The sequence below is a fragment of the Streptopelia decaocto genome, assembly GCF_964273445.1.
Source record: "Streptopelia decaocto genome assembly, chromosome: 2".
NCBI classification, from domain to species: domain Eukaryota; kingdom Metazoa; phylum Chordata; class Aves; order Columbiformes; family Columbidae; genus Streptopelia; species Streptopelia decaocto.
In genome coordinates this window covers 45715547-45736477 of record NC_138655.1, presented here as the reverse complement: position 1 = coordinate 45736477, position 20931 = coordinate 45715547, and the positions used below count along the sequence as shown (strand labels likewise).

The 20931-nt window shown below is 42.6% G+C and overlaps 1 protein-coding gene across 1 annotated transcript in view; it reads right to left on the bottom strand.

The window, feature by feature from the left end:
- Positions 1-20931, bottom strand: part of KLHL14 (kelch like family member 14) — a gene marked incomplete at its 3' end in the record, with an annotated part of 62649 nt that overhangs the window by 14551 nt on the left and 27167 nt on the right. Inside the window, exon 4 of the mRNA XM_082045166.1 lies at positions 178-267. Within this exon, the coding sequence (XP_081901292.1) occupies positions 178-267 (90 nt within the window). The remainder of the gene's footprint in view (positions 1-177; positions 268-20931) is intronic.

Sequence of the window (20931 nt, the reverse complement as noted above, 5' to 3'; positions counted from 1 at the left end):
GACGGAGATGCTAATGCTAAAGTAACAGATATTTATTGCATCAATATCTAGAAGTAGCCTTTACTAGGTTCAACAATTAGGCTGAGGGTCCTCAAAATCCCTTGCTAATGACTACATCAGCTGACCTGATGGACAGATGAGGAAGGCTGATGCTGCCTTTTAATATTCTGTACATACCATTAGGGTTCCACTGGTCTTCTCCTCCCAGCACAAACAAGAAGTTTTCCACTTCCACGACGCAGTGATGGGCACTGTTATATGGCATAACTGCAAGCAAAGCAAGAATTCTTTGTCAGCTCATGATCCCATCAGGTATTTCCAAAGGTACAAAATACAGCACTGGGATTACATCTGTATGAAACAATAGGGGAATGCATCACCCCAAGCATGTATGTCCACTGAATTAGCAGCAGACAAAGCCCCTTATCAGCAATCTTGGCATTATGCAATCTTACAAATAATTGAGGAAAAAAGCTGGAACTCTGGTCCCTCAGTGACCCCCCCCACCTGCCCAACTGCCATATATGCTGCCCTAAAAACAACTTGTAAAAAGGAGTGAAGTCGCCTGATATTTCCCTGAAAACAAGCAGATGCTAGGAATCCAAATATGCTAGGCGACATTAAAACAACCCTCAGCCCAGCTTTGTTCTGCTGGTAATGTTTCCACAAGAAGAGTCAGTGTGTTCAGTAGCTTTCTATTACACAGCAATGAACAAGCTGCATTTCCATACAGTTTTAAGTTTTTAAATTAAGGTCCTGCTGATTTAATGCCTTTTCCAAATGTATACGCTTAATTTCCTGTACAATGTCATTAGCAGCACAATCACACATTTTCTATTCATCTAATCAGGAAGCCCTTTGTTAACAAAGATCAAAACTGTGGCATTAGGTTTGCAATATCCCTTTTTTTTGGAGGTGTCGCGTTTACTACGGACCAACTACAGTCACAATAATCTATTTTTTTCAAATTTCTATCTTCCGCTGCAAATGCTAAGAGAAAAAAATAAAGGCACTTATATATATAATATGCACATATCATTGTGGTGTGCCATACAACGCTGGTGTGATATTATATGGTAAGTGTAAACTTACACAGCATTAGTTATCATGCCACATAAAGTAGTTTTGGCCCAGTGATACCAGTAGGAAAAATGATGTCCTTGTTCAGCTCATCATATGGGCACCTTAAATCTAGGTGAGGACAAATGGGGAGGTGATGTGCATGTACAGGCAGGGAACTTATTGCTTGACACGGATCAACAGAGCACTTAGGAAACCAGTGCAGTGGGAAATCAATATGACTCAGGGCCAGCTCTTACTTTGTGCTCTTTTGCCAATGCCAAAAAAAAAAAAAAAAAAAAAAAAAAGAAAAAAAGAAGAGGCAGCCTATCTCACACTTGGATTATTTTGGGTGATATATCTCTCATTTCATTTGTTTTATTATCTTTTATTTTTCTCAGAATGCAGTTGTGCAGTATAGCATATGCAAATAATAATAAGAAGAAATATGCGCAGCTTTGTTATTTAGGACACATTTTCTTAGAGATCAAGTGGGTTCATTTAAGCTTCTTACTGAAGTTTTTGCCAAGGCAATGATGAATAAGTAAGGTACATTTTTAGTTTCTAGTAAAGGTCGAATATAATTTTCATAGTCTGTGCTCTTACAAGTCACGTAAGTGAAGCAGCTCTTAAACTGGGCAGCCAGGTACACTGAAAGTTCATTAATTAAGGTTATTTGTTACTACTATACTTTCTGTAACTGGTAAGTAATCCTATACTAGGCACTGTATAAGATTTTATACTATCTACAGATTCCTACAGTGGGATGAAAGAATGAAAATATTTTTGTTTTCTTCCTAGCCCCCATATAATATTTATATCATTCTTTAAAATCAGATATTTTCCCTATTTAAAATTATCTCCCTCAAAAACACAGTACTTTCCTTGATCTTGTGGATACTTGTAACACACAATGAATTTGTGTCTCCCACGGGAAACTTGCTGTCTTCCTTAGATATTTTTTGGGACCCCTCCTCTCAAGAAGGATCAGTCCACAGAGGCTTCAATTCTCACCTCACCCAGTGCTCTGCTATGGTTTAAAATTACGTCCAAGGCATTGGTTGTACTCTCAGCCAGGGTATCCCTTTGGTCAGCCTGGAGAGAGCTGGCATTTATCAGAACTGTACACGCATGTTTTTCACATGTTTTCATTTTTACAAACAGTTTTGTTTATTTATCCTCTATATTGACACAAACAGGGCCAGTAGAGGAAGAAATTATGTTTTAAGCTTTTCTGCTGTTTCCATGCATATAAACTATGCAGAAAGACTCCCTCACTTAGGATGATAATTAAACCTTGAAAACTAAGGGCTTAATCCTGGCTCCTACTTAACTTGATGGCAACATTCCCACTGATAGGGGATTGGGCCCAAATGACCCAAAATACCATCCATAACTCATGGGAAAGCTAAAGGGAAGCTTGCCTTAGAAAGGAGGGTAGTATTTGGGCTTCAAAAGGAAAGGTGACTGCAATAAAACACTGCAGACCTTTACTATGACCTTTATTTCTCACAGAGCTTTGGGGAAAATCTGTTCTTGGTCTCATGAATCTGCCCATGGGGTTGGAGGGTGATGGACAAAACAGGAAGGACAGAGCAACATTGTGGACATCGAAGAGAGAGAGAGTTTTGTCACTGAAATAATGAAATCATGAACATCTCAGTCTTTCTTCCCAACCATTTTCAGGGTCCCTCAGAATTATAAGAGATCCACAGAAATCAAAACTATGGGAACGAACAAATTTTTTTACTGCTGTAAAACACCTCTTGAAAGCACCAGAAAACTTGTGCTGTAAACAGTAATTCTTTATGAACACACAGCCATACAAGACGTAACTTTTCACAGATATAGTCAAAATTACACAGCAATGAGTATGTTAAATTCAGTCTCTGGAAGAAACAGCCTCTGAAACTCACTGGGCTTGCCAGGGTGTATCAGGAAGAATCTGGCCCATCACACAGTCTGGCCAAGCTGCTGCTTTCATTAATTTTATATAAGCCTTTGTCTGCTGTTTTCCTTTAATAACGTGAAAATCCCATCTTCTTATTTTTCAGTTTCAACCCAGTGGAACACCTGCCTGCCCCGCAAAAAGGGTATTTGAAGAGAAGTTTGTACGCCACGCTCAAACACAGCCCGGTGTGAGTTTTTAGCGTGTCAGTCAGTGAGTTAGAGGGAAAGGGTAAGGAGAAGCTAATCAGGATGAAATGAGATTAAAGGCTGTCTAATTTTACAGCAACTGTGATCCATCAGCCACTGTGAAAGTGACAGTGGAAATGAATGATGGAGACAGACAGGTGGGGCTGTACATTTCACTGATTTATCCTCAAATGCACTGGGCCTTATTTTATTGAGTGAACATGACCGCATTTATCATGACTGTCATCTAAACCCACTTCCCTCCATTTAAAAAGGTCACTTTACTAGGAGGGAGTAGGATAGAGGCACTTTCAAAACAGATTTAAAATTTAATAACACATGTTTATAAAACCCTGTGCAAGAATTCTCAACTTTATTAAAGACCCATTTTAAAGGAAAGAGAAAAGACTATTAAAAAGATGAGAAGATGGAAAAAAAGCCATGGTCATCTGAGAAACATGCTTAGGTACCATGGCAATAGGTGCCAGCAAATTATAGGAGGCAGACAGATATAAACAGGCTAGTCGGAGTGGGCAGAAACCACCCCCTGAAACCCTTGCCCTTCACACACACTTCCAAGGCTTTGGGGGTCCATAGTTAACAAGCTTGTGTTTCCCTGGAACAAAAGCACAAAGGAGTCCAAGCAGCTTTACAGAGGACAACACCCCCACCAGCCCCCTGCCCATGTAATTTACCTAAGATTGGTAGCAGACCCTTGGTAAGGTGGGAAGCAATTTCTCAGGTACAGATATGTAACATGCAGAGATTTCTAGGTCACAACCAAACCGGTGATTTATCCTTGAGAATGATCTGGAAGGCAGTGGAGTCCAAGACTGCTGTTGTTTGCTAAGAAATACTTCATCACACAAACACCAGTGACATTGCGCAGGAGGTGACACTCGGGGACGTTCTTCAGACGCAGATGCAGGTGGAAGATGGTAGCACTCTACATATCAGGATAGCTGTCCCAGGCAAAAAATCCTCACATATGCCATACCTTAGTTAATAAAAGGTACCACATAATGTTCTGGGATCTACTTTCAAAAGCAGAGCCTACAGCTTATAAACGTTCATGAAACCAAACGTTCTCAACCATGAAGCCTATGAGGTCAGCCAGATGCAATGATGCTCTAAAGACATCTCCAGCTTTCGTATGGGGGTGACAATGACACACCTCACTCCCCTAACAAACAATAGTGTGTGCTGTTTGTCTTACCCTGTGTTTTTCTTAGTTTCTGCCAACATTTGCACATTTAGGAAACAGCATCTGGTTGTTTTCCAACATTAATCAAGGGGTCATCAGCTCTTCCTTCTTACAACCCACCTTCCCCTGTCTATCGTCACTTCACCACTAACTAGCAGGGAAGAAGGGGGAACAGGAATGACATTTCTCAAGACAGAAGGAAGGATGAGCTGTGGTCCCAGGAGATCTGAAAGCTGTGATACAGCCCATAGCCATTCCCCTGATGTGCTAAAAACTCCTTTCAGAAACTGCACTTGATTCTTCTACTCAAAGTTAAAAAAAAAAAAAAAAAATCCACAGATTTTTCACCGCCCTGAACCATTCAACTGCTTGGGATGCAGGAGTTACCATGAAGAAAGCCAAGAAATCTCTGCCTCAGGTACGGCACAGCTTGAGCATAGCCCCTCGAAGACTCAGTATGCACCCAGAAATTGTGCTTATCATCTCTAATGACCTGTGCAGACGACGCAAGAGAAGAGTGTGTTTCCAGAACAAGGATGTCATTACCAGAGGACATACGGAGTTAATAATGACTTTCCACAGCCTAACCTGTTGGCTACGCAACATGCAACTACCGATACTTGAGAAATGGTCATTTTCACGTCTCTCTAGTGGGCAGAGTAACGTAAGAAGATGTCTCTTTCCAGTCCTGGAGGCACCTGCAAACTCACTTTAGGAGACTGTGATTTGCTCATGGCAGAGACACAATGTTAATTTCATTCCCAACTCTCTCCCTAAAATGCTGACCAGGCCACAGCTGGTCCTGTTATTTGCAGAGAACAGAATATCAGATACTGTTCACCTTTCTTTGGTTCATACATCATTTGCAAGAAGACTAGGCACTTATTACTCTATGTTACTTGTTATTTCTCACCAAGGAGGTTACTTAAATAAATGCTAGGATTCCTCTGTGAATTGCTCACTTCAATTGTTTGTTAGTTACTAGCTGTGGGGAAAGACTGACCACAATAAGTATGAAATTCTAGCCTTGGTGAACATGGTGCAAGTTTTGCCAGTGACTTTAAAGGCATCGGGTTTTAAACCACTGGTATTTTCTGCTCAAAAGATAAAGAAAAAAAGTTAGAAGAGGAGAATAATCAACAGTATAAGGCAAATACTTATGGCCAAACTGCACCCCTCACCTCAAACTAAAGCAAATACATGTGAAGCATTTTTTCTAGTAACACACCGATGCCAATCTTGTGTCTGAGCTCTGGTCAGTGGGTAAAGCCTGGGACAATCCAACAGCAGTCACCATAAACAGAAAATCCTAAAATGATCAGCACGAAGCACTGCACCTCAAAGTCATATTTGAGAACAAATAACTGGTATAAGCTCTGGTCCAGTAGCACTGCAGAGAACTTTATCAGCTCAGCTAGAAACTTCACCACCTCTTCATCCCCGTGCCAGTTGTGTGGCACCTCCATCCAAGCCATCACGGGTAGGATGTGCATAGGGCAGCTGAGTTCATCTAGGACACAGCCCCTACATCAACTGAGGCTGCAGGATAGCAAAGGTAAAATGCCACCCCAAACCTACCTTCAAGTCAAGACAACATAAGCACTAAGAGTTATCTGAGCAGATGAAAGTCCTTGGAATCACTCACAACATAGTGAATGGTATTTAATATAATTAAGATATTTCATATTAAATACGATATTTCACATTACGAAGATATTTCTTATTAATGGTAATACCAATATTTTCATTCAAATGTCAGGAGTTATTCTTTTGATACACTCTCTGGAATAATGCCAGCCAGACTTTTTCAGCAGGGTTCTCAGTTTAATTGTTTTAATGGGCCAATTTTTCACACGTGAGCATCTGAAATAAGACACTTAAATTCATGCTGATGCACCAGATCAGGCAAACTTAGCATCAGGAATAGCTGGCATGGTCGACTCCGCCCTGAAATAAATTGTTTTAAAGTTACTTTGATGCAAGTTCTCAGTACAGACCTGTCTGCTTCCGTGGATGAAATTCACCCTATAGCAAAAGGTTCTATTGGGTTTTCAGCAACACATGCATTTGCCTGTTTGCAAGAACAAATTTTACCCATGTATTTTAAAAGCTGTATGCACCATCTGGATTTCATTTGAATAATAAAATAAAGCTGCTTACTTGGATCAACAGTGTCTGAATAAAGGAGGAAAATACTGTATTTTCACCTTAAAAACGGATGTTCCTGTACCAAAATCCTGACACTATCCTCTCCATGCAATATATAGCAAAGCTATGCACACTCTGCTGCCCCTCCCATGGAAATGACCCCGTGCAGCTGAAACGCTGATACAGGATCTGAGGAGCACATATAAATGAATACACCCAACTTCTTGGCATGATGCAGAGCAGGCGAATGTAATGCTCAATCCTGCGGGAAGGTTCAAAGCAACAATTTCTCTCTTTTTATTACACTCTGCCTACCTGTCAACCTGCTGAAGGCTGCTCCTGGCCACCCAAATGCTCCAACAATTCCCACAGACGGTTTATGAGGAGGCACTTGTTGTCCACCACCCTGAGTTATGCAACGCTAGCTCAGTGATGGTTGCTCCCCAGTGGAATATGCTGTGTACTTACTCAGGCCTGGGTTTATGGTCTCTAAAGTAGAGCCCAACATATAGTACAGGGAAATGACATCTCACCACACCGTAACAGTCGCATGATGAAATGTTCCTGCGTGACATTTTGCACAACAAAATCTCCTCATGGAGAAAATGATGAATAGTCCCTGATGGGAGAAAACCACAGATTTACCAGAAAGCTCCAGAAAGAAATACTATTTTGTCCCACTGGAGGCTTTCAGATCCTCCAAGATGGCAGCTCAAGGACATGCATTCCCTTTTCTAAGAGAGCCACAGGACAGAAGACCCCGACCAGGAGTGGTGTGTCAGTGCCCAGGTGTTTGTGACCAGTTGCATCCATTTGTGACTCAATTTCTACCCAACCTTGAGATGCATGCATTCTGTAGTCTTCCCTGAGGGTAACCTTCCAAGCTCAGGACAACCACAACCACTTCTTGTGTTCTCCTGGCAGGATCCTGCTCAGGGACCCATGTCTTTAAAAGTATTCATCACATGCAGCAAGATCTTACTTGGCCCCCACTGTCCCAGAAGCTGAACCTTTCACTATTTTCTTTCTTGGTCTCAGCACTTATCCTAATCTCCACTCCTGATCAACACATTTTTTAAAGGAAACAAAGGGTTTTTTCTTCCTGCTAGGTCTTGAAGCCATCCCAGAAGATGAATTAAAATGTGATATTCCCTTCTGAAAATTCTACATGGAAGAGGGATGTGCCCATATTTCACCATATTAGAACAGCACTTTTGATACACTTTAGTTCACTCATAACAGACAAATTGAAACCTTCAGAATTGCACAGCTATAGATTTTTTTACTTTTTCATTTGAAATACTTCAGTATTCGCAAACAAAAGGTTTTGTTTACAAGAGAGTCCAGCACATATGTAAAGCACTAAACATAAAGCAGAAGAAGGTGGAAGGATCTGTCCAGTGCTTACCACCAGGAAAAAAGCTTAAAAAATCCTTTCTTTCTCAGAAGAGATATACCTTGTACGAGTATCTGAAGATAAGTCTGAAACTTCCAACATGCCAAACCTCCTGTATCCCCAAGCACAGCACGTAGAAGCACAAATGTCCATGTGGCATTACATTAATGTACCCAGGCTGCCTAAGTAAAGCTCAGGTGTTGCTGCCATGGACCACAAGAAGGTTCTGAGTTCATCTTTAATAGACAGGCCACTCAGATAACGCATCGCCAGGGTGCTGAGGGCACCAATACGGCTCAATGACCCTGACCCCCAACACCACTTGCCCATGGGTGCATGAGCCCTATTTCAGCTCAGGCCTGGGCACCCAGATCTGGCCTGGATAGACCCCATGTAGGTACACTGTGGCACATCTTCAAGTCCTGTCTTTGGCCTTGTCTCCTGGATGGACTTCGGACACATGTTGAGGCCTGTCCTCATGGAGCTACCAGCCCCTCCACACCCTGGCACAGAGGCAGGAATGTTGCTGTCTGAGCAAGGAGAGCATCCCAGCCTTTCCCTCAGTTCTGCACATCCCTATCAGCACCCTGAGAAAAGAGGCACTTGGAGATACCTTGCCAGAGCTTAACGTTCTCATCATGAATGTAGTCATTCAAGTACCAGGAAATTAGTGTTTTACTGTCGACACCATTTCCATGTTGGACAGAAAGGAATACAATGTATATTTTCTCAGGATGGGCAATAAAAGCCCACTGTAGAATGTAGTCACCACTGGGCAAAAAAAATACAGAAGGAAACACAGGAATCAATCCACATAAGTCAAGTAACACCAAAGACTGGTTTCTCCAACCAGGCAGAAATGTTGTTCTCCTAGACCCTCCCCACAGATCAGCTCCCAGGGAAGGGAAATGGCAGACTCACAGGCAATACTTCTATAAAATTGGCACAGATCACTTACTTCGTAAATCTATACACAGAAGATGAAATTGGAATGTAGATCTGAAAAAAAAAAAATCCTTAAATAGATTTGGACTAAATTTATGTTAATTTTCTTTTGCTTTCTATAACAACAGTAGTTTAATATTTTCAGAAAAATTGCTGTGAAAAATGTGTTGTGATGCCTAATCATAATGAGAAGAAAAATTCACTCCATATGAGCACTCATACCAGAAATTTTGTTCTGTCTCCTCAAAGACTTTCTGTGGATTTAGAAAGCATCTAGCCAGGAAACAGACGCAAAACTGTGTTACTTAAAATTGAATATGGAGCTGAATATCCTAGCACAAGCAGCTGTTATTTTAATCAAGCAGTGTCAAAATTCATGGTCTAAACCACGTTCACACAAAATCACAAATAATTCACAAATCACACACTAGTACATGGTCATGGACTGCTGACAAACAGGATGAAAGGTCGGGTTCATTTAAATCACTAGCCATGTCAGGACTGCAGGATTTGATGTCTACAGTAGAGTAAATTAATTATGATTAATCACAAACACTTAAAGTATACAAAACTAAGTATCCTCAAGTGGCCTGCATCTTTTGTTGAAGAAGCTAATTTTGCAGACAGTGTTCTTCATTAAAGTATCATTTTCCATTAGTTAGGTGAAGGGAAGCGAGGACTGAAACACAGTCTGCACAAATGAAACTAGGACTCCCTGTGCCAGTAATCATGCCTTGGACCAGGTTCTGGTGGAGACTGAATTCAAGAAGGGAATAAAACTGAAATGGACAGAGATGGGTTGGGCCAGGTTGGAGGGGATGTGGCAGAAGAGACCAATACTGGAGGAAGAGATGTTAAAATCGGCAAACACAGCAGCAAACACTGATCCAGAGCCCCAAGTCCTGCACTCTTCACACTCTCCTGCTGTCAGCACATCTGGGTGCAAACCTGTGCTGTTCACACCACTTGGTTCCCCAGGCACAGAGCCGTCTCTGTCACCAGCAACCACCTGAATTCAAAAGGCGGAGATGCATACAGAAGGTCTACAAAGCCAGCCTACATGATGCACTGTTTCTCAGTGTACCCTGAAAAGACAGTTTCACCTCCAAGTCTATGAAAATGCTGAGGAGATGTGGGACTCTCAGAAGTTACAGACTGCGATTATGAGAAGCTGCAGTGCGCATCTCCTCTGGCACCTCTGGTCCTTAGACAGCTGACCATAACACTTCCAAACTACCCATCCTGCTGAAGGTTCAGTCCCACGAACACCAGAGACCTGCAGAAGCTGCCACTGCAAGAAACATTTCTGCCATTTCTCGTCCCAGGTCCCATCACTCCTTGTGATGGCTGATGCATGCATGCAGCCAAGCAATCAACAAGCAAGAAACCACACTGTTATTTTAAGGTGCATTGAATTTAACCCAGATGTGTTCCCCACTAAGCTTCCCTGCCTGGCCTCACAAATTGGAGTTAGCGGGAGTGCGAGGCCATGGGAAGGGAAGGACTGATATGCAAGCAGCAGCACAGGCTTGCAACAGCTTCTACAACCTCAATACACAATATCAAACCATTTAAATGGGTCTAACCCAGTGTTGCTGTGGTCCTGCTCTTCATGCAGCCCAGGCAATCCAAGTCTCTCTTTGTGCAAGCACAGTCTCCCTGTGCTTGCACCCCTCAGTGAACCCTTTTCAAAGTAATAATCTGGTGGAAAAATAAACCAGAAAACAAGAAAGTATATTTCCATTTTGGTTTAATGCCCTGAGCAGGCTCACCCATGATTTGCAGCGTTGGTATGAAGGAGGAGACAGGACTATGGGATGGGGTTTGGGTGGAAAGGAACTTGAAACAACAGCAACAGCTTCATCTACCATGTGGCCATGCAGGAGATGAAGCTTCCTTACGAATGAACTGGGTGACAGTGAACAAGACCTCTGACTGCAAGAGGTTGCTTCACTTCTGGAAGGTGCGTAGGGAGAGGCTGGGGGGCTGCAGGAGCAGATGGGCTGTCTCACAGTTAAGGCAGCTGTGCCCTGAGCTGGAGAACGTGATCCTGTCCCTGCCTTTGCCACAGGATTTTACTGTAGTGCTAGACAAATCCCTTAAGATATTTTTTCCACAGCTACCTCTTTCCCCTGTTCTGAGAACACTGATTATGTGTGTTTCATTTCTGGAGAGCCTGTTCTGATCCCTGTGTCTGATATGCAGAAGCACTCTGTGCTCGCTGCTGTAACTGAAGTAGCTGGGAGAGGCAGTCTGGAAAGCAGGGTGTGAGGGGTCTTGAAATGGGCACCCCAAAATAAAGGATACCTTTGACTTCAACCTCCTTGCACCTCCATTCCTCATCTGCAAAATGGGAACAACTATGGACTACACTCTGCACAAAGCGGATAGTGCAAAAACACTGTAACATGTCAATGAAGCCATTGGCCCCTGTTTCTTATGAACACTATAAAGGAAACCTTGTGAAAAAATGGTCTTCATAAGATTTTAGTGGCATGTGATGGACAGGATCTGCTTGCTGAACAACAGAGAAAACAAAATAGCGTGAGGAGAAATTCAGCACAGTCCCTTCTGTGCACTGACATGTGACAAAGAATAGTGTGTGATATCATTAGAGATTGTATCTTAATGCTTATGCAAACAGAGGCCAAATTAAGGTTGCAGAAGCAGCTTAATTCTCATGTTTCCTAACTCGAGAGGGGTTGGTATCGCCGTCTGTCTCATGCTCTTTCCAAGCTTGGTGCCAAGTCCCTTGTGTGTGATCCACCCCAGGTCTGACAGGCAGCCAGCGCCGCCTTTACCCTGTAGCTGCTTCAGCGTCTCAGGATCACCCAGGCAGTCGCTCTGGAGTCCCAGGTCTACCCAGCCCACGGCAGGAGTCGCAGGAGCCCTCCTCACCCCCCTCCTTCTCCTGCCGCATTTCCTTCCCGCCGGCAGTTTGAGGCTAAGCCACTAGATGGGGTGCGGGGTGCTCGGCTCCCCCCTCCCCCGGGAGAAGCATTTCAATCATCTTTTGGCTTCAGGTTTTGCAGCCAACCAAAAAACCAAAATAGGTGAAACGCAGCACACACCAAAAAAAAAGAAAAGGAAAAAAAAAGGACATAGCCAGCTTCCTCTTAAGCAGTTAACTTCTGCTTGTTCCTCGTATTCGGTGTGAAAGGGAAGAAATCAAACGGAGTGTGCAAACCCTGTCGAATGCTCAGCGCATCAATCCTGGCGGGTGCTGAGCCCCCCCGGCTCCCACTGCCTGCCATGGGCACGGCGGGTGCTCAGGCCCTGGCACAGGTATCAGTCATACCTGCTTTGCCTCGTCTTGTCTCAGCTCCCCGAACCCAGACTGCGCGGGGATCAGCCAGCGAATTCTCTGGCAGTCCGCACACATCTGCTTTTCTACTCTGCGCGCCAGTCCCAGCAAAATACAGCAGGCACGGTTCCCTTCCCCACCCACACGCCTCCAAATCTCTCTCCCTCTTCTCTCTTAATAATGATCTGGAAGCTGGGTAAAACAACATGCTCGCTTTTGACAAAGAGCGTGCTTCCTCGTTACAGGGGTAAAGAAGGGGAAAGAGGATGTGAGGAAACTGTGCTTAAAAAAACAACAACAAACAAACAAACCAAACTACAGAATCACAGGGAAAAAAAAAAAATCCTTTCTAAAATAGTCATTCCTTTCCAATGGAAACACAGCACTTTACTCAAGGTTAATCCCAAAGCGAACTGCATTAAGGTGGCTGGATTACAGCTCTCTTCTTGTAGCCCTAAAGAATGATGTTTTTGGGAAGGCACGCAGAAGCTGAAGGGTGCCTATTCCATCACGAATGTGCAAAGGGACCCATATGTACCTGTGTACACACCTCTGCCGAATTACGTCTTCTCTCACTCTTTCCCAACTGCCTACAAGAAGAACTGTCCACCTCAAAGCACCATCCATTCCAGTAACACTACTTATTACTAAACCTGTAAATAAAATACAACCGAGCACTCCTGTCCAACATCCAGCTTCTTCCAGCCCCCCAAGAAAATAGATACCCTAGACCTCCTACACAGCATCTTCTCATGACCTTGCCTTGTCATCTCCTGCAGACTCCTTCTTCATGGCCAAGAGAAAGAGAGCAAAAAGCCAGGATCATTTTGAAGTCAGTCTTTTCTTTTGCTTGGCTACCATGAGTAGAGAAAGTCCTCCTTGCACTCAGTGGACGAAGACTACCGAGGGCAGATGCTGGGGATGCTCCTAACACGGGGCAGCAACACTGAGAGGGGTAAGCACATCCTCAGTTCTCCTCTTTACTCCAGCAATGGGAGAACCTGCATTTTTCAGCTTGTCACAGCTGGTGCAGCACAGGCGTATAGTTGTGAACTGGGAGATGAGCATGGGCAGAGAGATTTGCGCTGCCCAACAGCACGTCCTGTCGCAGAGCCTGCACGTGAAAACTCAATTTTCATTCCTGATGAACTTGGATTTTCACAAAGAGAAACACATGATAAAAAATGTGGCAGCAAAAGAAACACAAAGGAAATAAAATTAGAGAGTGAACTTGAGTAGTTTTGTTTTGTTGAGGTTTTTTTTGGTTGGTTAGTTGGTTTGGTTTAGTTTTGTTTGTTTGTTTGTTTGTTTGTTAATTCATTGTGAAAACACTGACAAAATGCACAGTGCATCATTACTGGACATTAATACAGACTGATCCTGCCTGAGGAGTTTGCAGTCTTCCTGTAAATTGATAAAGACAGAACATAATCCCAAATGCAGTGCAGTTGATCATATATATTCATAAGGACACTGCTGATCCACATCTGGTTAAAATAAATGTGTTTTTACACAAATTAGGTTACCACTGATACAGTTTTGATTCATACTACAGAGCACAAACAGATGATCAACGCAATTGCTTTGGTTTAGCACTGTGCTTGTGAAAGTCACCACTTAACAGCTGGGCTGCGGTAATTGCTTCTAGTCTCTTACAATTACAAAAAGCCACTAGCTTAAACTACCTTAAAGCACTGATTAGATTGTTTAAAATAGCACATTTTACCTTACATTTGTAACCACCTAGGAACACGAGCACTAGCAGGCATTGTGTCTCAACTAGTGGGTGCTACCTTGGAGAAAAGTAGATAAGCTGGATTTCTTGCAATCCTTTGACCACAAAAAAATTACAAAGGATTTAGCCTCAAAAAACCCCAGAGATGGCAAACAAACAATACCAGCAACTACTTGCAAAATGAGCTGGTAAAATCAGACTACTCCTTATGCCAGTTTACCTCATTTACACAGTACAAAAACACGGAAATTTTGCGCTTACTATACATATGCCAAGAAGTAGTGTGGTGTTTTTATTAGAGAAATACCTTTGTTAGAATTCTGTAAATTCCTTAAAGCAAAACTTTAGACAACTCCATTTGATTAGCTATATATAGACTTCGAAATGTTAGGTCCTCTGATGGATTTTGCTTCCTGACATAAATAAGTACTTCCTGGTGTTCTGCAATACGTAGAACCTCTGAGCGATTACAAAAACCTGTTTGGGACACTTGGTGAGTTCAATGCTACTGGGGGTTCACAAACTCATTCCTATTGCGCTACCAGGGTATATAAACACAGTTTTGATAAACATGAGAACTAACCATTTTTGCAAAAATCTTGTCTTCAACGCACATTACAAATCTTTTGGGATTTGTTATTTGCTCCCTTCTCCACAGTAGAAGTGCTGATAATCTAAAACATTTTCAAAAATTTCAATCCAGACCACTAAATCCAAGATGCTACATATTCTTGATGCCACTTCAATTTACTTTCTTCAATTTACTTTCAATTTACTTTTAATTTTCAACCATAAGACCAAAACCTCCCATTTAAAAATCATCAGTTGAATCACAAAGCTTTGTCTTAATATACTAAATGTGCAAGATCAGAGATAAGATTGTTGGCAACACTGCTAATGTAACTCTGCAGCAACTTCCCTGAAATACTCAGAATTAGGTACTCAGTTTGGCTTTATTTAGACACATGACAAAGGGCAGTATTATTGTTGCGCTCTGCAGGGACAGTCTCAGGGTAGAACTGTGAGTACCAAAATTGTTATGATATGGTATAGGGATACCTGAACTAACTTAATGCTGCTGACTGAGCCAAAACTGGTGTACTTTCAGATCCTCTTTTGTTTCAAAGGTCCTAGTTGGTCCAGGACCCAGTTTAGCAGGTGCTGTATCCACTGGTCGCAGGACACAACACATTAAAAAAGCATATAGAAGTTATCAACAAATTGGTAAATCGAATACTTCTTCCTGGTTTTTTTTTAGTATCTGTGAGTTGCAGACAACCACAAATCATTTTAAAGTGGAACAGACATCAAATTTATAAGAGATTTCATCCATAGATTTCATAAAGTGATATGAATTCGGTCCACACAGTTCACTTTTCCTACATCTAATAGCCCAGACTCTCCTTTGCTTGTGCTTTTTTCCTGTGACACTCAGATGACATTTTTGCTCCAGCCTCTGGAACCCACTCAAGATGAATTCCAGCTGTGGCACCAGTGGGCAGCTCTGGTATCTGCCCTCCTTGTCCAACCATACAACCCCCAGCAAACCCAACCAAGCAAAACCAGACACTCCTACACCCTTCCTGCACCCTCCAGGGGGTTCCTTACACCTATAAATGGTGTGTACTTCAGTGCTACCTCTCCAGCCTTGCTTGTGCCAAGAGAAGGAGACTTTCCACCCCTGACCATTCACCCACGGGCAGCTCCAGCAGCCCGCTGCTACGTAACCCCTGCACCCCGCAAAGCCTCTGAACATCAGGGGAAATGCAGAGCTCTCAAGAGCTCTCTGACTTCAAGTAACAGTGGTGTCATACAGTTAAATGGCCAACCCTGGAAGAATTTTTTTGGGTGAAAATCAATAGAAGGTGATAGATCAATAGCAGTTTTCTGTATAAAAACATTTTGCCCTGAAACAGTGAGTATAGCATTATTCAAACAAATTCTTCTATTATTTAAAGATGTATCTTCACTCCGGTTGAACCCTACTCTTTTGTGCCATGTAAAGCCAGAGGACTTTTCTCTAAGGAATCAATTATTTTCTGTGAGGACAAAGAACTATTTTCCAATATTGAAAGTTTCCAATGAAAGCCCTCGAGTAGCAGCAACTGCTTCAGGCGGGTACCAGCGCTATTTTACCGGGAGGTACACCCCTTTCAACAGCAGCCCTGCCTCCCTGAGAGGCCAGGCTGTTAAAATCAAGCAGCTGGGTGAAGCCAAATCACAGCTTCAGGAAAAGCGACGCTATGTAAGGGCTTTACTGCTGTTGTAAATCTCTGCAGTTAGGAAAAATCAAACTTCTGAGTGCAGAAAGGATCATTTATTGGAGCTGCACTGGAGACAGCCTAAGAGCTGATAGGAGGACAGTGGCTCCAACCTTGCAGGGTGAAATGCGTCCCAGTGCAGAAACCCCTGAAACACCCTGCACAAGACTTAAGTTAGAGACTTGAGCACTGTATAAATCTTTACATGGGACACCAATGCCCTGGACGACTCTTTCTGTCCTGGAGCTGAAGTTAATGTGAGCCAGTAAATGCCCAGATGATTCCAGTGGCTATGATTCTTCTGAATAAAACAAAGTTTAAGCGAGCCTGTGCAGACATGGGTGGTAATGCAGCTGGGAGACAAGGACTGCACAGGGACTAGCCAGAAATCTGGGATTTGGACACCACAGATCATCCAGCTCTGTGCTACCAGCTGCCACGGTGCTTGAAATAATTGTAGTTCTCTGGAGAGAGTGTACAGATAAACTATGTCCTACGGTAATGCATTGTCATATAGAGCTGTTTACAGGCAGTACTTAGTAAAGTACTTAAGCATGTATTTAAACACACTGCTGAACATCAGTGCGATTAATACTTTGCTGAATTAGAGATATGATATGAATACATTTTTCTGCTGTTGTAATTTTTCATTATATACAATTATAAGCTGGTCATAAGGATTTTCCTTCAGTTTTGCAACCAGCAAATGAGTTAATTTGGGAGTCGAATTCTGCCTTAGTTATGCCTGCACAATGCCTTTCACATGCATGAGGGCAGAAGACTGTTCCGTTACCTTTAATTGGACTTATTTTTTGTTAGTCTTTAACGATTCATCTAGGAAAACAAAATCTGGTTCTTTCTCTCTGATCTAGCAGCTCTTTGACATTCACTTCACGTCCTTTCAGTCAGAAAAGTATTTTTCACATACAGTATGTATGTTTGTTAAGGCTGTGCAAATACACCAGCTGTAATTCTTGACCAGCAAGAAAGCAGCTGCTCATGAGTACAGAGCAGAGCCCTGCGCTCTGCATGTAAAACTTGGGGGAGGGAGGGGGAGAGAAGAAACGTGGCTCTTGCATCACTTATCATCATAATTCAATTTAAATCTATGTTAATGATTTCTAACAACATAATTTGCCAAGCCTTCCCATCTGAAAGTGATGCAAGTGCATCTCTCTCTCACTTTTCCCCCTTCCTGCTTAACCTAGGGAGATGCATTTTACCATCTCCTACTTTCAAGTTTTGGAGTCAAACCTTTTTTTTTTTTTTAATAATTAGAACTCAAAGCACTGGCTTACTCATATACATTAAGGTGCTGGTTATTGTCATCACTGCAAAACAGTCGCTCCACTCACACCTATTTAGTTTTTACTCACAAGGAAATGAGCATGATTTAATAGTTTTAGCTCTAGTCATCTCAGAGTTGAAGACTTTCCCTCCCACCCCCAAAATCATGTCCATTAAATACACTATCTACTTGTAAAAAAATGGGAAATTTTGAAATGATTCAGTCACAGATAATTTGTTACTGCAAACAGCAGGCTTGCATCAGGCACTGGAAGCTCAGGGTGTTTGCTGGGCTCAGGAAGCACCTGGGTAGGCTTACCTGGGTTCATGGAAAACAGACATTCCCACTGTGGAAAAGATCCCAATTCCCTTTTGCTGTGCCTCTCACTACCTCCTAAGAAGCCTGAGTGGGCTCTCTCACGCCCAGTGCTTAGGGTGCTGGGGTTGCTCCCGCACCTCAGCCCTCACATGCTGTTCACATGATGCAGGTGAGCTCAGGGCACCACAGATGGAAACCAGCCGCCCCCACCCTGCCAAAAATACAGCCCAGCTTATTTCACACACTGCTTCCTGCAGGTGCCACAGACAAGACCACCCTATGTCTGGTTTTTGCCCTCATCCACTGACTTATTTTTTTTGAGCCTGGGGATGATCTGTTCACAAACAGTAGGGGCACAGCCACGGGGCAAGGTGAGGCAGCTCCTACTACAGCTGCCTTTGTTGCTTGTGCCTGGCAAATAGCAGAGGGCATCACTCGTCTAGACTGATGGAAAGGCCTATATTAAAGCAATTAATTCATCTGCCCTAAAAGACTGAGGCCAGGCCAGAATTTGTACCTTTCCTAGGGCTCAGGCTGATGTTAAGCAATGGGATTTCTGCCATTTCCCACGGGATATTATTCCACAACCTAATAGATCTCAATGTCAGGAAGTTTGTTCCTGATATTCAGCCATAATTCATATCCATGAATTATGAGCTACTGTCGACATCACACCCATTGAGGCATTCCCAGAGCCTGCTTCATTTAAAATTATATGCTCTAGTTATGCAGGGTTTCTGTGTACTAGGGCAAAATGCTTTTTCTGCAGGTTAATTCATTACTATTCAATTTGTTAACACTTTTTTGCTCGGTGTGAACAGTCATTCTGCAGTTGCATACCCTACAGTAGCACAATCCCCATTTGGGAGTCGAATCACAATACATAAATATGACAAAACAACATACCAAAACCCATCCCTGTAAAGACATATTAGTCTGTTCCTGCAGATACTCCAGCCTTCAGTTAAATGAAAGCAGTAGCTCATACAACACCTGGTATGAGACAGAAAGCTTAGAAAAAGCCTCTCTCAAGTCTGTAATAAATTTTATTTCTGTCTTAAACAGAGGGAAGGTATGGGAGTAGGTGAGCCAGCAGGGAAGGGGGAAAGGATGGAGACGGGAAGGCAGAAAAAAACTTAATCAAGCTGTGAGGAAACAGAGGAAAACTGACAAGAGAATGATTCCCTGCAAAGAGCCACTACAACGCAGGAAGGACATACAACAGCAAATAAACTTGAGGATGCAAAATGCACACTAATAGCACTTACAAAACTGAGAAAGCTAAGACAGGCTTCTGGTATCTGTATTGCAAATAATTGTGCACAAAACACTTCTTAGGAGGAAACTGCCTTTTGTTTTAGGAACATTTGAGAGGAGAAAGTTTATAAACGATATACCAATTTCTCAAAAAAGTCTGAGGATTTTTATGAGAATTTCTTATGATAACATTTTGCCCAGCTAGTGGTCCTTTGCCATCCTGTTTGCAACCCATTTGTACATAAATAAAATAACACATTAGATACTGAAAAAAGGGAGCGCTTTCTAAAGTAAGCAACTAGAAACACACCAGAGTTCATTTTCATCTCCATACGTGCCTACCTCCCATTAAGGCTACATAAATCCCAGAGTAACTAGCTGAGAATAAACACATAAATTTTACCTGAAATCATCTAAGAAACAGAAAGCCATGGTTGCAGTGAGTACTAAATTCACACAATGCCACATAATTTTGCATGGAAGTTATTCCAGATGGTTGATTTTTTAGAGACAGTGGCCAAATAGTGTTAATGGACCTACACAAACAGACCTGCTGAGAACACTTCTGATGATATTTCCTTTCCCTAGAAATTAGGTGACCTTACTGAAATCTGTATCTAGCCAGGTGAGACACTTGCTTTGGACAGCAGACAGAACAATGTAGCTCCCAGTTCCTACTGGACCAGGATATGTGTGTTCATAGCAGAGACGCAACGTCCATAGGCTGAGATGGTTCGAATTGTTGCAGATTCTTTAGAATGGCAATAAGCCTGAGGATCTATGCTCTGCTGATCACCAGGGTTTACCTGTGAAGTCATAGCAGCCTGTTATTTGTAGCTATGCAGTTTCCGGTATGCAGTGAGCCCTGCCAAGCTAGACAAAACTTTGGTGGTGCTGTGAAATATATTGAGACATATATGTGGGATTCCTAAGTTAAAAAATTGTACTCTGACTTAAGCAAAGCAGGGACTTGAACCTCAACTGCCTGCTTCTTCCCCAGCCCGCAAGAGATGTTGAGATGAAAAGGGATGTTCTGATACAACTCTGGTTTTGCAAAAACATTTGAAGGAATTTGTTTTCATTTTGCCTTGGAACAAAGCTGTAGAATTTGCTGCAAAATGGAACTGTCATCCTCAAGCCATCTGTAAAGATACATAACCCAAATTGAAATACAAGATACGAAAAGGTAAGTTCTGCGATCCAGGAGGAAGGTTTTGAGTCAAAGGTTCTAATGTATTTGTAAGGATACAGCAGCGAGCAGCATCTCCAGGAACCAGCAGTTTTCACTGTAAGACATCTCTGCAGAAGCCTGACATCAGCATCTGCTGTGGAAATGGCATGGATCATCTATAATTCATCTTTCACCTGTTGCTTTCTTACTCAGAGCCAGCCTCGGCTCAGCTCTGCACTGTCTCACTGCCCTGCCTAAGGATGTCTCGGAACAGGGTTGTGTCCTGCTCTCTTGTCCCACGCAGGTTTTCAACCACAAACAGTCCTGGCTGAGCGCAGGCAAGGAACAGGACATTTAGGTAACACTTCTGGATTCTACGTAAAAGTAACTGTTTGCCAGTGTAGTTTCTGAGGATAAGTGGGTAGATTCAGGCATCTTTGTATAGGCAGAAGAAAACAAACAGCCTGGTATCCAGAGACATGGGTATTCAAAAGTCCATAAGAAAGGGCAGAAAGTAGACAAGAGAAGCTGAAACACTGTTGAGGCCTTCAGCACAAACAGACTGGACACAGTGGCGAGACCAGCCATTTCAAAGACACAGCATAGCAAGATTTAAAGGGACTGGAAATACAGGAAAAAAAAAGCGCTATCCAGAATCAAAGACACCACACTTACAAAGGAGGTACAAAGTACAGAGGTTATCACAAAA